The sequence below is a fragment of the Hypanus sabinus genome, chromosome 17 (genome assembly GCF_030144855.1).
Source record: "Hypanus sabinus isolate sHypSab1 chromosome 17, sHypSab1.hap1, whole genome shotgun sequence".
Lineage (NCBI taxonomy): Eukaryota > Metazoa > Chordata > Chondrichthyes > Myliobatiformes > Dasyatidae > Hypanus > Hypanus sabinus.
The window spans coordinates 5724751-5743272 of record NC_082722.1 but is presented as its reverse complement, the minus strand read 5'-3'; the positions used below and the strand labels follow the sequence as shown (position 1 = coordinate 5743272).

At 41.6% G+C, this 18522-nt stretch overlaps 1 protein-coding gene across 5 annotated transcripts in view; it reads right to left on the bottom strand.

The window, feature by feature from the left end:
- Window positions 1-5937: 5937 nt before the first annotated feature.
- Window positions 5938-18522, bottom strand: part of cnot1 (CCR4-NOT transcription complex, subunit 1) — a 261162-nt gene continuing 248577 nt past the window's right edge. For 4 of the 5 annotated variants that reach the window (XM_059992490.1, XM_059992494.1, XM_059992492.1 and 1 more), the window contains 5 exons: window positions 18095-18244; window positions 12450-12630; window positions 7794-7926; window positions 7364-7498; window positions 5938-6300 (listed from right to left, as the gene is read on the bottom strand). In XM_059992490.1, coding sequence (XP_059848473.1) covers window positions 6222-6300; window positions 7364-7498; window positions 7794-7926; window positions 12450-12630; window positions 18095-18244 — 678 coding nt within the window. In that variant the 3' untranslated portion in view covers window positions 5938-6221. Of the gene's footprint in view, window positions 6301-7229; window positions 7274-7363; window positions 7499-7793; window positions 7927-12449; window positions 12631-18094; window positions 18245-18522 lie in introns of all 5 variants that reach the window. The other variant, XM_059992493.1, reaches the window with a different exon arrangement.

Below are 18522 nucleotides of genomic sequence, written 5' to 3'. Positions count from 1 at the left end.
GGGGATGGGAACAAGTGCAGAGAGACAGAGGGGTGTAAAATGAGGGTAGAAGCAAAATGTTGTAAGGTGAAAAGTAAAAGTGGCAGGCAGGCAAATCCAGGGCAAAAAGCAAAAAGGGCCACTTTTCAACATAATTGTATAAGTGTTGTAAAAACAAGCCTGAAGGCTTTGCGTGTCAATGCGAGGAGCATTCGTAACAAGGTGGATGAATTGAATGTGCAGATATTTATTAATGAATATGATATAGTTGGGATCACAGAGACATGGCTCCAGGGTGACCAAGGATGGGAGCACAACATCCAGGGATATTCAATATTCAGGAGGGATAGGCAGGAAAGAAAAGGAGGTGGGATAGCATTGCTGGTTAGAGAGATTAACGCAATAGAAAGGAAGGACATTAGCCTGGAGGATGTGGAATCGATATGGGTAGAGCTGCATAACACTAAGGGGCAGAAAATACTGGTGGGAGTTGTGTACAGGCCACCTAACAGTAGTAGTGAGGTTGGGGATGGCATTAAACAGGAAATTAGAAATGTGTGCATTAAAGGAACAGTAGTTATAATGGGTGACTTCAATCTACATATAGATTGATTGAACCAAATTGGTAAGGGTGCTGAGGAAGGGGATTTCTTGGAATGTATGCGGGATGGTTTTCTGAACCAACATGTCGAGGAACCAACTAGAGAGCAGGCCATTCTAGACTGGGTATTTAGCAATGAGGAAGGGTTAGTTAGCAATTTTGTCATGCGAGGCCCCTTGGGCAAGAGTGACCATAATATGGTGGAATTCTTCATTAAGATGGGGAGTGACATAGTTAATTCAGAAACAAAGGTTCTGAACTTAAAGAAGGGTAACTTTGAATGTACGAGACTTGAATTAGCTAAGATAGACTGGCAAATGTTACTTAAAGGGTTGACGGTGGATATGCAATGGCAAGCATTTAAAGATCGCATGGATGAACTACAAAAATTGTTCATACCAGTTTGGCAAAAGAATAAACCAGGGAAGGTAGCGCACCCATGGCTGACAAGGGAAATTAGGGATAGTATCAAGTCCAAAGAAGAAACACATAAATTAGCAAAAAAAAAGCAGCACACCTGAGGACTGGTAGAAATTCAGAGACCAGCAGAGGAGGACAAAGGGCTTAATTAGGAAAGGGAAAAAAGATTATGAGAGAAAGCTGGCAGGGAACATAAAAACTGACTGTAAAAGCTTTTATAGATACGTGAAAAGAAAAAGATTGGTCAAGACAAATGTAGGTCCTTTACTGTCAGAAACAGGTGAATTGATCATAGGGAACAAAGACATGGCAGACCAATTGAATAACTACTTAGGTTCTGTCTTCACTAAGGAGGGCATAAATAAGCTTCCGGAAATAGTAAGGGACCAAGGGTCCAGTGAGATGGAGGAACTGAGGGAAATACATGTTAGTAGGGAAGTGGTGTTCAGTAAATCGAAGGGATTAAAGGCAGATAAATCCCCAGGGCCAGATAGTCTGCATCCCAGAGTGCTTAAGGAAGTAGCCCAAGAAATAGTGGATGCATTAGTGATAATTTTCCAAAACTCCTTAGATTCTGGATCAGTTCCTGAGGATTGGAGGGTGGCTAATGTAACCCCACTTTTTAAAAAAGGAGGGAGAAAAATCGGGGAATTATAGATTGGTTAGTCTGACATTGGGGGTGGGGAAAATGCTAGAGTCGGTTATCAAAGATGTGATAACAGCACATTTGGAAAGAGGTGAAATCGGACAAAGTCAGCATGGATTTGTGAAAGGAAAATCATGTCTGACAAATCTTATAGAATTTTTTGAAGATGTAACTAGTAGAGTGGATAGGGGAGAACCAGTGGATGTGGTATATTTGGATTTTCAAAAGGCTTTTGACAAGGTCCCACACAGGAGATTAGTGTGCAAACTTAAAGCACATGGTATTGGGGGTATGGTATTGATGTGGATAGAGAATTGGTTGGCAGACAGGAAGCAAGGAGTGGGAGTAAACGGGACCTTTTCAGAATGGCAGGCAGTGACTAGTGGGGTACCACAAGGCTTAGTGCTGGGACCCCAGTTGTTTACAATATTTATTAATGATTTAGACGAGGGAATTAAATGCAGCATCTCCAAGTTTGCGTATGACACGAAGCTGGGTGGCGGTGTTAGCTGTGAGGAGGATGCAGGGTGACTTGGATAGGTTAGGTGAGTGGGCAAATTCATGGCAGATGCAACTTAATGTGGATAAATGTGAGGCTATCTACTTCGGTTGCAAGAACGGGAAAACAGATTATTATCTGAATGATGGCCGATGAGGAAAAGGGGAGATGCAACGACACCTGGGTGTCATTGTACACTAGTCATTGAAGGTGGGCATGCAGGTACAGCAGGCAGTGAAAAAGGCAAATGGTATGTTGGCATTTATAGCAAAAGGATTTGAGTACAGGAGCAGGGAGGTTCTACTGCAGTTGTACAAGGCCTTGGTGAGACCGCACCTAGAATATTGTGTGCAATTTTGGTCCCCTAATATGAGGAAAGACGTTCTTGCCATAGAGGGAGTACAGAGAAGGTTTACCAGATTGATTCCTGGGATGGCAGGACTTTCATATGAAGAAAGACTGGATCGACTAGGCTGATACTCACTGGAACTTAGAAAATTGAGGGGGGATCTTATTGAAACGTATAAAATTCTAAAGAGATTGGACAGGCTAGATGCAGGAAGATTGTTTCCAATGTTGGGGAAGTCCAGAATGAGGGGTCACAGTTTAAGGATAAAGGGGAAGCCTTTTAGGACCGAGATGAGGAAAAACTTCTTCACACAGAGGGTGGTGAATCTGTGGAATTCTCTGCCACAGGAAACAGTTGAGGCCGGTTCATTGGCTATATTTAAGAGGAAGTTAGATATGACCCTTGTGGCTAAAGGGATCGGGGGTATGGAGAGAAGCAGGTACAGTGTTCTGAGTTGGAATGATCAGCCATGATCATACTGAATGGTGGTGCAGGCTTGAAGTGCCGAATGGCCTACTCCTGCACCTATTTTCTATGTTAAAGTAGGATTGATGTTATTGGCAATATTTGGAGCATCTGTGAAGTTGCCACTGAAGTTGAAAACTGAGGGGATAAAGTTGCAAGTGTGAGGTATGTTTTTATTTCAATTTTACAGTACCTAACTGGAGAACAGATCTATCAGGGCTACACTATAAGATCCCAAAGATGAACAACTAATCTAAAGGGAGGATGAAACAATTGTGGTTGACAAGGGAAGTCAAAGACAGCATAAAAGCAAAACAGGGGATATATATATAAAAAAGCAAAAATTAGTGGGAAGTTAAGAGGATTGGGAAGCTTTTAAAAGCCACCAGAAGGCAACTAAAGTAATAAAGAGAGAAAAGATTAAATATGAAGATAAGCTAGCTGATAATAGAAAAGAATACCAAAGTTTTTTCACTTAAATGAAGAGTACAAGAGAGGCGAGAGAGGATGTTGGACCACTGGAGAGGTACAGTTGCAAGGGAACTTACTATGACTTACATGAAGATCAGAACACATTTTGAGTAATTATTGCAGAAAACCAGATAATTGCAAAGGATTCACTAGCTCTTCCTTGCAACTGTAGAAATGGGGGGCAATGAAATGACTGGCAAATATTTAGTATTTTGCATCAGTCAGTCTTTGTGGTACACTAGCAGTTTGCCAGGAAGTTCTGAGAGTGGGGGGAAGGAAAGTGCTTGTAGTTGCTAATACTAAGGTGCTTGGGAAGCTGAAAGGTCTTAAGATAAGTCACCTGGAGCAGATGGTCTAACATTCAGAGGTAACTGAAGAAACTGTAGAGGCATTATTAATAATCTTTTTGGAACCTCTAGATTCTGGAATGGTTCCAAAAGGCTGGAAAATTGCAAATGTCACTTCATAAATGAGAAAGTCTGCAGATGCTGGAAACCAAAGCAACACACACACACAATGCTAGAGGAACTCACCAGGCCAGTTAGTCTGACTTCAGTGGTTCGGAAGATGTTGAGTCCATTATTAAGGATGAGGTTTTGGAGCACTTGGAGGCATATGATAAAATATGCCAAAATCAGCCTGGAGTTTAAATGATTGAAGGGACATTAAACATAAAGCAGTTACAGGCCCTTTGACCAATGATGTTGCGTTGACATTTTAACTTACTCTCAAGATCAATCTAACCCTTCCCTTCCTACATAACCCTTCATTTTTCTATCATCCATGTACCTATCTAAGTTTCTTAAATATCTCTAACCTGCCTCTGACACCCCCCACCCCCATATTTTCCTTCATTTATCTTAAAATTATGTCCCCTTGTATTAGCCACTTCCACCATGGGCAAAAAAGTCTCTGGCTGTCCACTCTCATCCTCCTATGTCGCAGAGAGAACACCCAAACTCACTCAACCTATGCTTGTAAAACACATCCTTTAATCCAGGCAGCATCCTGGTAAATCTGTGCATCCTCACTAAAGCTTCCATGGGAGACCAGAACTGGACAATATTCCAAATATGGTTTATCTGGGGTTTTATTATATCATTCTTTATGGGGAAGTGACATAATACTTAGAAATAAGCTTATTGTTGCACTGAAAGGAATCCAAGACTGAAGGTTATACCTATAAATCAAACTGCTTGTGGAAAGTTAGGATAACACTACAGTAAAGTAGATCCAGGCCATTACACTTTAGAAGTGGTGGATCAAAATCATCTCTTGCTGCTAGTCGCAAGACCCCATGGAGCACAAAGAAAGAGCTGATGAATTCTGCATATGAGATCATTTACAGATGGTTGTGCAGGAAATGAGAGATAGATACAGCATAGTAGAAATATTGACATCTCTTCTGAAGTCTGAGATGGAGTTCAGCAAGCCTCACTTACTGGCACAGTTCAACATACTGAGCATAGGGTGCTTGAAATGGAATAGTTTATTCCCCAGTGGGAATATCTTTTACTTTGGTGCAGTCAAGAAAAGGATCTCACAACTACTGAGCTAAATGTGATTGATATTGCAATTTGGAAGGAACAAAAAGGCAGATAGTGTTGAATACTTAGCAGAGACTGGTTCTGAGCATGTAATCCACCAAGTTCATCTCACAATTTTGGTCTCCACAATAAAGATCATTTTGCTTCCACAAAAATATGAATTATGATAGAAATAGGCAAAGCTGTGGGTTGGCAATGTGATAAATAATTTTTTAAATTGATATTCAGTTAGGTTCAGAACCAGCCCTATGTTATACAGTGAATGTCAACTGGCCTTTAATGTCTAGAGGCAAGAAACGAAGAGGAGGTTGCTGCATGACATGGGTTTTAATGCATTAACTACAATATGCTTACATACAAGTGTTAAGTGGCAGAACTAGAGTCAAGGAAACTACAAAGACTACAAAATACAACACATGGACCAATACATTTACAAAACAACATTCAAAATCCTTACAAAATGGCCTGTATTGGTCCTTGGTTTCTTTTTACAAACTTAATCGACTTCATGCCGCAAAACTGGCTTATTTTTATCCCACAATTTACAGAATTCAGGGAGAACCTTTTATTATCCTTTGCATTAACATAGTTAACTCCACAATCAGCCTGGACACTTCCTTTTAGTTAAAGGACTGAAGGAGCGGCTCATCTCAAAGACAAAAACCTTAAAAAATAAATCTTTTTGTAAACCATACTGAACCTCCATTCTAATCTGCTGGAGGACTTTAAATATGCAAGAAAATGGGCAAATGAAAGTCAATACCGCTTTCCTCCTCTCCCTCCTCCCACCCCTCAACAAATAAAGAGCAGCTCCTGTCGCATCTCAGGAGGATCTGTGGCTGTAGTTTGGAACGGTGGGGAATCTATCCCAGACATGCTTCATCAACGTGTCATCAGCTGCCAACACCGGTAATAACTGGATAAAAGTCAGTTTAATACAATTTGCACAGATGGAGATAGTCCAGTTTAAGGTTGCACTCCCTTTTATTTACATTTTTATATCATTTCAAATGATATTCACAGCATTTGTTTTTTTTTGGCCAAGTGACAAATGAAAAATGAAACATGTCCATCATGAAATCAGCTCTTCACTGACCATTGTTCCTATGTCTGACTCATGCAGCTGACTGCATTTGATTGGAAGAACCAGCAAGTTACACAACCAACGACAGTTTTCAAGAAAAACACAGGCTGCTCATCACTCTCTCCACGTTGTTTCTCCAAGGAGGTATTGCTTTGCCGTTTTAACTTGCACCGGTGCCTTCCATTACTTGTTGTGCCTGCTTCTGTCCCATACAGCATTGAGCTACAGACTGGAACAACCTGTAAAATGGCCATCAGCCGGTATTAGTCTAAGCAGAAAACAATGCACCCTCAGGACATCTTGCTGTGCACATGCTTCTGAAGTCATCACTGTTGTAATAAGGGGGGCAACATTCCAACTGTATGCACATCAAGATACCACATTGAAACAAACTACTTTTGGGCCATCAAAACTGACCAACCCTCTCTGCAGAATCCCCTTGCTCTTATCTAAATGTTCACAACCACTGAGGTCCGACAAACCCTTGGTTCAGTGTCTTACCTGGAAAACGGCACCCAAATGTGGCAGGATTAGGTGTTCAAGCTCCTAGAGTGTACCTGTGCTCACCAGAACCAGGGTGCAACTACTTCTGTGCAGCACTACCCCAACCATGATGCATCATATACAATTTGCCCCCAAACACCCATGGATGGATCAACTCAAGCCGAATTGGTCCAGTAGTATCAAGTGTACCACCAGCTGCCAGCTATAATTGATGCTGGATTGGAATAAGCTGGGACAAAAAGGCCAAGAGTCCTTTGTGATTAAATGTCTATCAGCAGGACAAGTGTGACAAATGGCTAACACCATTCATGATGCCTCACATTAAGGAGTACAAATTGATCACAAGCATAAGGATGAGCACATCTAAGGAAAATAAAATTACTAATTATCGAATTAAGTTGCAAACATTCACCTTTTATATAGTGTGTGGTGTTTCAGGGAATGATGAAATGGAAAAGAAAAATAAGCTTACAGAAAGGCCAATAATCTTACAAAAAGAAAACAGCAGGAAGACTGGAAGGGTATAAATCCATAAACTGGACAAAGTGTTTGAAACAATCCAACCATCCCACTGTACAGTCTTAGTTGTATTTCTGAAGGGTGTGGCCTGGCAATTGAAACAAGAATATTCTCGACTAAGTCCTAGTTTGGTGCAATAGCATACCTGGGGCTCGGGTCAGATATTTGGAGAGAGGTATAAGTTGCAACCTACAGAAGCAAAAGACAAACTCAATAACAAAGATCTGACATCCAAGGACAACTCAAGGAAAAAAAAATATTAAAAACAAAAACACTTACTTTTCAATTTCAGGAGCACAGTGGACAAACTCATGGTTCCAGAACTTGAAGGCTGGATTTTTAATTAGTTCAATAAAGGTGATAAGGAGCCCCCATGGATGAGGTCTGTTTACTATCAGCCTTTCCAACAGGACCCTGGCAAAGAAAAAGCACAGTTACAATTGAAGCTCAATACTTTAGTGGTCATTCAGGGAAAGGTATGGAAGGCAATTTATGAACTTGCCAAGTTAGAACTGAATTAGGGATTTCTATATGCATGATTATATCCTAATTCAATTCCCCATTCTTCTAATTATGAAACTACTGTGACTCAACTCATAAGTTTTAAGATACACCAAAAGGACTTTTACAAATATAATCAAAAGAGTTGACAATTTCAGCCCAAATTTGATGAGTAGGGTAGTGGTGAGAATTGTCCCCAGTTCCTCACCTGGTGATTTGTTCCTGGATTGCTTCTGTATTTGCTTCAGCAAACAGATACAGCATAGTGCAGCTGAAATAGTGAGTGTGGCTGTTAGGGTAACGCAGCTGATTGGCGATGGCATTCAGGAACAAGTATCGACCTTCAAGATGGAACAGATATTATTCCAGGTGGTCATTATGGAAAGATTAAAACTTAAGCAATATTTCTGAATACAAATGCATCAAATCTGCTCTGCTCAAAACCCAACATGCAAAATCCCTCTCGAGCAACAAATTTCCCAAAGTGAAATAGAAAGAAAGCAGATAGTTGGGATAAACAGCATCTTTGTCGTTTAAAACACGTCAAGACCAAACAACAACCATTCACCATGACCTTTTGTCTAGAACCAAGCTTGCTTTGTATCTAGCTACATCGTTATATACCTAAAGGAAACTGTATTAGCTAAGGAACTACTTCTATTAAGTGACACAAGCAGTGATTAATTTGAAATCTGCAAAGATACCTCACTCTAACCCAACAACAAAGTTAAAAGTCATAGAACACTACAGCACAGAAAAAGGCACTTTGGCTCAGCTAATCCATACTGAACCATTATACTGCCTTGTCCCATTGACCTGCCCTCTATAACCTCCTATCCATGATTAAAGGTTTAAATTGAACCTACATCCACCACTTCTGCTGGCAGCTCATTCCACTACTACACTACCCTCCATGTGAAGAAATTCCTCCTCAGGTTCCCCTTAAACATTTCACTTTTCACACTTAACCCATGACCTCTAGTTCTAGACTCACCCAACCTCAGTTCAGAATGCCTGCTTGCCTTTAAACTGGCTATATCCCTCAATTTTGTATACCTCCATCAAATCTCCCCTCATTCTTCCACACTTCAAGGAATAAATCCGAACCCATTCAACCTTTCCCTGTAACTCCTGTCCTCAAGAACCAACAACATCCTTGTCCTGCCCTTGCTAAGGTGTTGTTACATTAACTAGACAGACAGCCAAGCTCAGGAGGTAGATTTGCTATGCGTTGCTCCTCCAGAACTTCCAGCAGATGCCACATTCATGCAGAACTGAGTTGATGAGTCTCTTATCTCCTATGATCCTCAAATCTGCTGCTCTTTCCATCAGATGACAGCCTTGACATTTCACCTGATTGTGATTGTGCCATATCAGGAGCAAGGAGACCTGGCTGTTCTACAACAGGTAAGGGGGTTCCTTCTCTCCTATGTTTCAGCCAGCCTCCGATGAAGATGATATTGTACTCAAGGAGTGGTGGATGTAGGTTCAATTTAAACCTTTAAGAGAAATTTAGTTAAAAGTCATAGAACACTACAGCACAGAAAAAAAGCACTTTGGCTCAGCTAATCCGTACTGAGGATTGGTATGTGTTCCTTCGTCTTACCCTTTCTGAAGTCCACAATCAGCTCTTTTGTCTTACTGATGTTGAATGCAAGGCTGTTGCTGCGACACCGCTCCACCAGTTGGTATATCTTATTCCTGTACGCCCTCTCGTCACCACCTGAGATTCTACCAACACTGGTTGTATCGTCAGCAAAGTTACAGATGGTATTTGAGCTCTGCCTAGCCACACAGTCATGTGTATATAGTGAACAGAGCAGTCTTTGCTCTAAGCTCCTGCATTATCCGCTTGACATGCTCACAGGATTCTCCAACAAAGTTCCTAGTGGTATTGTTGAATGGTGACTGCTCTCGGGTTTGGAATCAAACTGGTATAAGCTTGTGCTCACTAAGAGACGGTGAGCCAGATATTGTGCAAGGTATTCTGTTGGGCTGCCCCATCCTGGGGAACAAACAACTGGGCTGCAGCACCCAGCAGTGTGCCACAGGGGTGGTGAGCCAACCTAACATCCTTTTCCTGTTCATTCTTCCAGAGGAGGGTCCTTGCATTGGAATTCTCCTCAAGTGGTATGAAAGTACTGACAAAGGTAGCTTACTGATTCTATCGGCGTAATCCATCTTCTGAAGGAGTTTGCCATGTAAGAAAGCAGCAGTTGAAAAACACTGATATTCGGGAAGTGGTAGAAAAAGCTGTTCGCTCTGAGACACACAAATTCAAGCTGTGGTTTCAAGTATTCACCTGTATGCTTCGCAATGCCCTTTTCTGACACCACTTTGTTAGCCCTTTCTAATGCCACTGGTCCCTCCGGTTTCTCCGGTTTCTCAGCTGCCTCTTTTGCCTTGTTTAAAAGCAGTTCTGCCTTTTCCATCTAAAGTTTAGCCTCCCTCTCAGCATACGAAGCGCGTGCATTTGCTGCCTTTGCATGGGCTCTTGCTGCATTAGCAGATGTGGCTGATGTACGGGAACTCTTAAATCTAGATATGGAAGCATTATTGCTAGTTTGTGATCCATGATGCAGTTTTTAGATGCAAGGGTGTTTCAACTGTAGCTGCAGTTGTTGAAGCACCAGCTGATCTGTGCTTAAGATAAGACCATAAGATATAGGAGCAGAAATAGGCCATTTAGCCCAATCATGGGCTGATCCAATTCTTCCAGTCATCCCCACTCCCCTGCCTTCTCCCCATACCCTTTGATGCCCTGGCTAATCAAGGACCTATCTATCTCTGCCTTAAATGCACCCAATGACTTGGCTTCCGCAGCCACTCATGGCAACAAATTCCACAGATTTACCACCTCTGACTGAAGTAATTTCTCCACATCTCTGTCTAAATGGACGTCCTTCAATCCTTAAGTTGTGCCCTCTTGTCCTAGACTCCCCTACCATGGGAAATAACTGCCATATCTAATCTGTTTAGGCCACTTGGAATGTTTCTATGAGATTCCCCTGCCCCTCATTCTCCTGAACTCCAGGGAATACAGCCCAAGAGCTGCCAGACGTTCCTCATGCAGTAACCCTTTCACTCCTGGAATCATTCTTGTGCATCTTCTCTGAACCTGCTCCAATGTCAGTTTATCCTTTCCTAAAATAAAGAGCCCAAAACTGCACACAATACTCCAAGTGTGGTCTCACGAGTGCCTTATACAGTCGCAGTATCACATCCCTGCTCTTATATTCTATAGAAATGAGTGCCAATATTGCGTTTGCCTTCTTCACCACCGACTCAATTTAGAAGTTAACCTTTAGGGTATCCTGCACAAGGACTCCCAAGTCTCTTTGCATCTCTGCATTTTGAATTCTCTCCCTATTTAAATAATAATCTGCCAGTTTATTTCTTCCACCAAAGTGCATGACCATACACTTCCCAACATTGCATTTCATTTGCCACATCTTTAACTATTCCCCTAAACTATCTAAGTCTCTCTGCAGGCTCTCTGTTTCTTCACACTACCCGCTCCTCCACTTTGTATCATCGGCAAATTTAGCCACTAATTCCATAATCCAAATCATTGGCATACATTGTAAAAAGTAGTGGTCCCAACACCAACCCCGTGGTACTCCACTGGTAACCGGCAGCCAGCCAGAATAAGTTTCCTTTATTCCCACTCTCTGCTTTCTGCCAACCAGCCAATGCTCCACCCATGCTAGTAACTTCCCTGTAATTCCATGGGCTCTCTAAGCAGCCTCATGTGTGGCACCTTGTCAAAGAACTTCTGAAAATCCAAGTACACCACATCTACTGCATCTCCTTTGCTTATAATTTCATCAAAGGATTGCAGTAGGTTTGTCAGGCAGGATTTTCCTTTCAGGAAACCATGCTGGCTGGCCTATCTTGTCATGTGCCCCCAGGTACTCAGTAATTTCATCCGTAACAATCAGTTCCAACAACTTCCCAACCACTGATGTCAGGTCCATAGTTTCCTTTCTGCTGCCTCCCACCCTTCTTAAATAGTGGAGTAAAATTTGCAATTTTCCAGTCATCTGGTACAATGCCAGAATCTATCAATTCTTGAAAGATCATTGTTAATGCCTCCACAATCTCTCCAGCTACTTCCTTCAGAACCCGAGGTTGCATTCCATCAGGTCCAGGAGATTTATCCAGACCATTAAGCTTCTCAGTTGTAATTTTTACTGCACATACTTCACTTCCTTGACGCTCTTGAATGTCCGGTATTCTGCAGACGTCTTCCACTGTGAAGACTGATGCAAAATACGCATTCAGTTCCTCTGCCACATCTCATTACAATATCTCCAGCGCCATTTTCTATTGGTCCTAATATTTACCCTCAACTCTCTTTTACCCTTTATATACTTAAAAAAGCTTTCAGTATCTTCTCTGATATTGGTCACCAGCTTCCTTTCATAATTCATCTTTACCTTCCTAATGCTAGCAGTTTATTTGTTCGGAATATTGGAGATAGAGACAACCTCATGGGAACACATATCCCAAATCAACAGATAATGAGGACCAAGTGTACACCACATTTTGTGTCAATTCTAATATATTAAAAAAATCCATCACGTTTTAAAAGTTAAAAGGACAGGAGGAATGGGACAGAGGGGAGGGCTGTTTCAGAAAAAAGGCAAACAAGCCAATTTGTTAGACACCCTTAGCCAAAACTCCAAATTCAACTACAGCATTCACTGGTCAGTTAAGTCACAATCACTTTATATGCCTCAAATTCACATATGCAACATTCTCTAAACGAAACACCCAATGGGTACTGCTCTAACACCAACTATTCATTAAAAAGAAAAACAGAAAGAAAAAGAGAGATATTAGAACTTGACCAGTTCCTTACCTTCTGTATCAAGATCCACAGCCAGGTTCTGGAAGATGTCCATATGTGCCGAGTGCGTGATGGTGCTCATGGATGGCGTGCTGCCCTTGTTATGGATGTGAGCAATCGCCTGCGTTCCCACATACAGCACCAGGGCATTTATTAGTTGAATGTTGTACCGGTTACCAGGTTCGTTTGATACCTGAGATACAGAGATTAGTTTAATTCACTTGGACAAACTAGTTTCTATTTGGTGGTATAGTAATTAGAAGCAGGAGACTCACACTCATGTTACTCCTTTGTGGAAATGGAATGAGAGCAATTGTACTTTCCTCCACTGGTGTTCTAGCCAAGATCCACTTGTTCAAAACTCATCACCTTACCTGACTGGAAAACTAGCAGGATATTTTAACAATAAGGCTAGTGCTTGGGCATTACTCAGTTAAGTCACATGCCTCAGGTTCACATTTGCACTACTCACTAAACGAGACACCCAATAGGAACTGCTCTGACACCACTGTTCATTAATTTGAATGAACCCCTGTATTACTAATTAACACACACAAGATGCTGGAGGAACTCAGCAGGCCAGGAGGTATCTATGGAAAAGAGGACAGTCGATGTTTCAGGCCAAGACCCTGTATCAGTGTACCTGTGCTGCTTGGATTTCCAACATCTGCAGATTTTCTCTTGTTCTTCTAATATTTCTAGTCAAGCTTTAGTTTACTCCAATTCTATCAGTTTAAAACTGATGAGAAAAATAGTATTGCAAATCCATGCTTAAAACATACTTATCCTTTTGGCTACAGGACACATGATCTGACCATATGTTCCAAAACAGGTACCTCTAATATTAAATGAGAGTATAAGGGACTCCCCTCAGCCCCCTGCACTCCAGAGGAAGCAACACAAGTTTGTCCAACTTCCAAACTCAGGCAGCATTTTGGCAAAGCTTTCCAAAGCCTCAACATTCCTATAATGGGACAACCAGAACTGTACACAATACTCCCAGTGCAGCCTAACCAAAGTTTTATACAGCTGCACGTGGCTTCCTTTTATACTCAACAGCCCAAGTTACGAAGGCAACCATGCCACTTTACCATATCTATCCCAGATGAAGTTTATTTTGGCCAAGTTGAAGACCAGCCAACCAGCAGTGGGTTTTCTTGGGGTGCTCTAGTTTCCTCCCACAGTCCAAAGATGGTTTGGTTAGTAGGTTAATTAATAATCGTGAACTGTCCCGTGATTAAGCAAGAAGCTAAACTGGGAGTTGCTGGGTGGCACAGCTTGAAGGGCTTAAGCTGCCCTGTATCTCAATAAATAAACAGATCTACTTGTATTGCCATTTTCAGGGATCCCTCTGTACAGCAATGCTTCTGAGGACTTCTAAAGTTTCACTCATTAACTTGGCTGGAAAAAATTCCCATCTGCCATTTTTCCATTCATATCTACAATTGATCATTATCCTGCTGTATTGTTTGACAATGTTCTGCACTACCTGCAACTCTATCAATACTGATGGCATTACAAACTTACTAAATAGCCATCTACATTTTTGCCCAAATAAGAGGTCCCAGTACCATTCCAAAAGAACACACTGTTCAGACCTCCAGCTAGAAAAAAAACACCCCTTCAGCACTACCCTGTCTTCCACAACAAAGCCAATTTTGAACCTGAGCTACCAAGTCATCATGCATCTTTAGTTTTCTGGATCAGCTTGCCATGAGTGACCTTGCCAAAAGCCTTACTGAAGTTGAGGTAGACATTTAACCTCAACCTCAATCATCTTCGACACTTCCTCAAAATGCCCACTTCTGTAAGATCACCCCTGCACGCTTTTCCAAATGAGTAAATCCTATCCATAACAATCCTCTTCAACTGCTTCCCTACCATTGTTTTGAGGCTCACCAGCCTATAAATTCCTAGATTATTCCTATTGGCCTTTTTAAACTAAGGAACAACACTGGATCATCTTTGTCAAAGGCCCAGCCATCAACTCTCTTGTATCTGAATAAGCAGGACAGATTTCACCAGACCCAGGGACTTACCCACCTGAATTGTCTTCAAAATCCCTATGCCACCACCTCCTCGATCTCAACTTACCCTAGGCATTTAGCAACAACCCACACTGATTTCGCTCTCCTGTGTGTCTTTTTTGGAGAACACTGATGTGTACTTGTTTAGTACCTCACATTGGTAATAAATCATGTCAGTTGGGAACAGCAGGAAGCTAACCTATCACCATGAGTTTCCAGTGTAAAATGTTGCTGCACTGCTAGTGACACGGGGAACTCTAGGTCTTCCATGTGTGTTAACATCATTTTGTTCATAACTGATTATCATTTCTTGACAGAGTCATGTCCAGATACTCTTGCACCTAATGTCTCTTAATATACATAGAAAATACATAAATCTTTAGAAAGATGTGACATAGGATTGGAAGATGTTAAATCTTTGTGGGTTGAGTTAAGAAACTGCAAGGGTAAAAGGACCCTGATGGCAGTTATATACAGACCTCCAAACAGTAGCTGGGATGTAGACTACAGATTACAATGAAAAGGTATGTCAAAAGGGTAATGTTATGATAGTCGTGAGAGATTTTAACATGCAGGTCGATTGGAGAAATCAGGTTGGCAATGGATCCCAAGAGAGTGATTTGTTGAATGCCTAAGAGATGGCTTTTTAGAGCAGTTTGTCATTGAGTCTATTAGAGGATCAGCTAAATTAGATTGGGTGATTTTTAATGGACCAGAGACGATTAGGGAGGTTAAGGTAAAGGAACCCTTAGTTTAGTGATCATAATATGACTTGTGTTCAACTTGAAATTTGATAGGGGAAAGTAAAGTCTGATGTAGCAGTATTTCAGTGGAGTAAAGGAAATTACAGTGATATGAGCGAGGAACTGGCCGAAGTACATTGGAAGGAGATGCTAGCAGGGAAAACAGCAGAGCAGCAATGCCTCGAGTTTCTGGGGAAATGAGGAAAGTGCAAGATCAATGCATTCCAAAAACAAAGAAATATTTAAATGGCAAAATAATACAACCATGGCCAAGAAGGGAAGTCAAAAGCAAATGTAAAAGCCAAAGAGAGAGCATACAACAAAGCAAAAATTAGTGGGAAGTTAGAGGATTGGGAAGCTTTTAAAAACCTACAGAAAACAACTAAAAGAATCATTAGGAGGGAAAAGATGAAAAATGAAAGCAAGCTAGCACACAACATCAAGGTAGATAGAAAAAGCTTTTTCAAGTTTATAAAAAAGAGATGAGAATGGATCTCTGGCCACTAGGCCAGAGAAGTAATAACGGCGATCAAGAAGATGGCAGATGAACAAAATGAGAAGACACTAACAGTGTGCCAGATGTTGATGGGTGTGAGAGAACAGAAGTGAGTATACAGTTGCTATTACAAGGGAGAAGGTGCTCAAAAAGCTTAAAGACCTAAGGGTACACAAGTCACCTGGGACAAATGAACGGTACCTAGGGTTCTGAAAGAGGTAGCAGATGAAACTATAGAGACATTAGTAATGATCTTTCAAAAATCAATGGACTCTGGCATGGTGCCAGAAGACTGGAAAATTGCAAATGTCATTCCAGTCTTTAAGAAATGCAGCAGAAAGGAAATTATAGACCAGTTTGCCTAACGTCAGTAGTTGGAAAGATGTTGGAGTCAATTGTTAAGGAGTCAGGATGGTTTTCTTAAGGGAAAGTTTTGCCTGATGAATCTGTTGGAATTCTTTGAGGAGGTTACAAGTAGGACAGATAAAAGGAGATGCAGTGGATGTTGGAAATTTGGATTTTCAGAAGACCTTTCACAAGATGCCAAACATGAGGTTGCTTACAAAGTTCAGGGCCCATGACATTACTGGAAAGTTAATAGCATGCTTAGAGCATTGGCTGATTGGCTGAAGACAGTGAGTTGGAATAAAAGTATCCTTTTCTGGTTGGTGGATAAATGTGAAGATATTTTCTGTATGGGGAGAAAATCCAAAAATTTGAGATGCAAAGAGACTTGGCAGTCCTTGTGCAGAACACCCTAAAGATTAACTTGTTGGTCAAACTGGTGGTGAGGAAGGCAAATGCCATGTTAGCATTCATTTAAAGAGGTCTAGAATCCAAGAGCAGGGATGAGATGCTGAAGCTTTATAAGGCACTGTGGAGGCCTCAACTTGAGTACTGTGAATAGTTTTGAGCTCCTTATCTAAGAAAAGATGTGCTGGCATTGGAGCCGGTTCACAAGGATGATACTGGGAATGAAAGAGTTATCAAATGAGGAACATTTGATGGCTCTGGGCCTGACCTCGGTGGAATTTAGAAGGATGAAGGAGGATCTCATTGAAACCTTTTATATGCTGAAAGGCCAAGACAGAGTAAATTTGTAAATGATGCTTCCTATGAAGGGGGCGTCTAGGACAAAAGGGCACAGCCTCAGGATAGAGGGGTGCCCATTTAAAACAGATGGAGAAATTTCTTTAGCCAGAGGGTGGAGAATTTGTGCAATTTGTTTCCACAGGCAGCTGTGGAGACCAGGTCATTGAGTGTATTTACGGCAGAGATTGATGCGTTCTTGACAGGCCACGGCATCAAGGCCAGGGAGTGGGACTGAAGAAGTGAGTGGGGGAGAAAAGGACCAGCCATGATTGGATGGCGGAGCAAGCTCGATGCCCAAATAGCCTAATGCTGCTCCTATGTCTTATATAAGTTAATCTTATGTACATACGCTCACACCCAATAGTTACTTGAACACTGAAACTTAAACAGCACTTGTCATTATTTGGATTCTCAATCTAGCCCTGCTCACTCAAAAAGTCTGCCATAATTTGGTTTACAATGAAAATGGAAGTCAACTTGGGAAAATCATCCAATAACACACACTTACTTTAGAAGGTCATACTTGAAGGCAGAGTACAAGGTTAATGCCAGGATTCTTAATGGTGTGGAGAACAGAAGGATCCATAGGTCCCTCAAAGTTGCCATGAAAAATGATAGGGTGGTTGGCCTTCGTTAGTCAGGCGATTGATTTCTAGAACTGTGAGGTAATGTTGCAGTTTTATAAGCTTTAGAGAGGGTGCAGGGGAGATTTACCAGGACGCTGCCTAGATTAGAGAGCATGTCTTACGGGGACAGGTCGCACTACGGCTTTTCTCTTAGGAGCGAAGGATGATGAGGTGCCTAAGTTGAAAAGAGGCACAGACAGAGTCGACAGCCAACTGTTTCTCCCCCAGGACAGATATGGTTTACGTGAGAGGGCATAATTTTAAGGTGTTTGGAGGAATGGGGGGGGGGGGGGGGGGTGAGTGAAGAGAAGAATGTAGGTTTTTTTTACAGAGTGGAGGGTGCGTGGAACATACTGCTGAGATGGTGGTGGTAGAGGCAAATATGTTAGGAAAATTGTAAGAAGCTCTTAGGTAGGCACGTGGATGATAGAAAAATGGAGGGCTATGTAGGAGGGAAGTGGAGATTGATCTTGGAGTACGTTAAAGTTGGCACAACGTTGTGGGTTGAAGAGCCTGGGATGTTCTACTCTCTTCCAGGATCTTCAGATTACAAGATCAATACTTATGCATGAATCACATCTTCATGAACATCACATCTGTACATATATTCCCTGGTCATAAATCAGTCTGAAATGCAGTCTATACACAGAGTTGTTACTCTGGTCCTGCTCACCTGCAGGTTACTGCGCAATTCTGACAGGAAAGTCACTGGAGATCGCGTCTTCAAATAGGAGTCCAAGTCCTTCTTAAACTGAGGTGGCATCACTCCAGTGAAGTTGGTCAGTATGCGGGGAGCAATGTTGATTTCACTCAGCATATCCACCTAGCAGAGTCATAACATGCCTTTCTTTAGTTAAAATGATTCACAATGGACCCTAGTTCTAAACACTGAAAAAAGACATCCTTCATACAAAGGCAGATCAGTGTGGTCCACTCACTAGTCATGGCTAACATTTTCAAAAACAAATGTTTCATATACAGGTGATAAGCTGACCTTGAAAATGTAACTGTTGGACCTGGAGGGGATATTCATGCTGAATGAGTACCTTCTAGACTTATGACTGTAACAAACTCATCTAAAGGTTCAGTCATTTTAAGTGT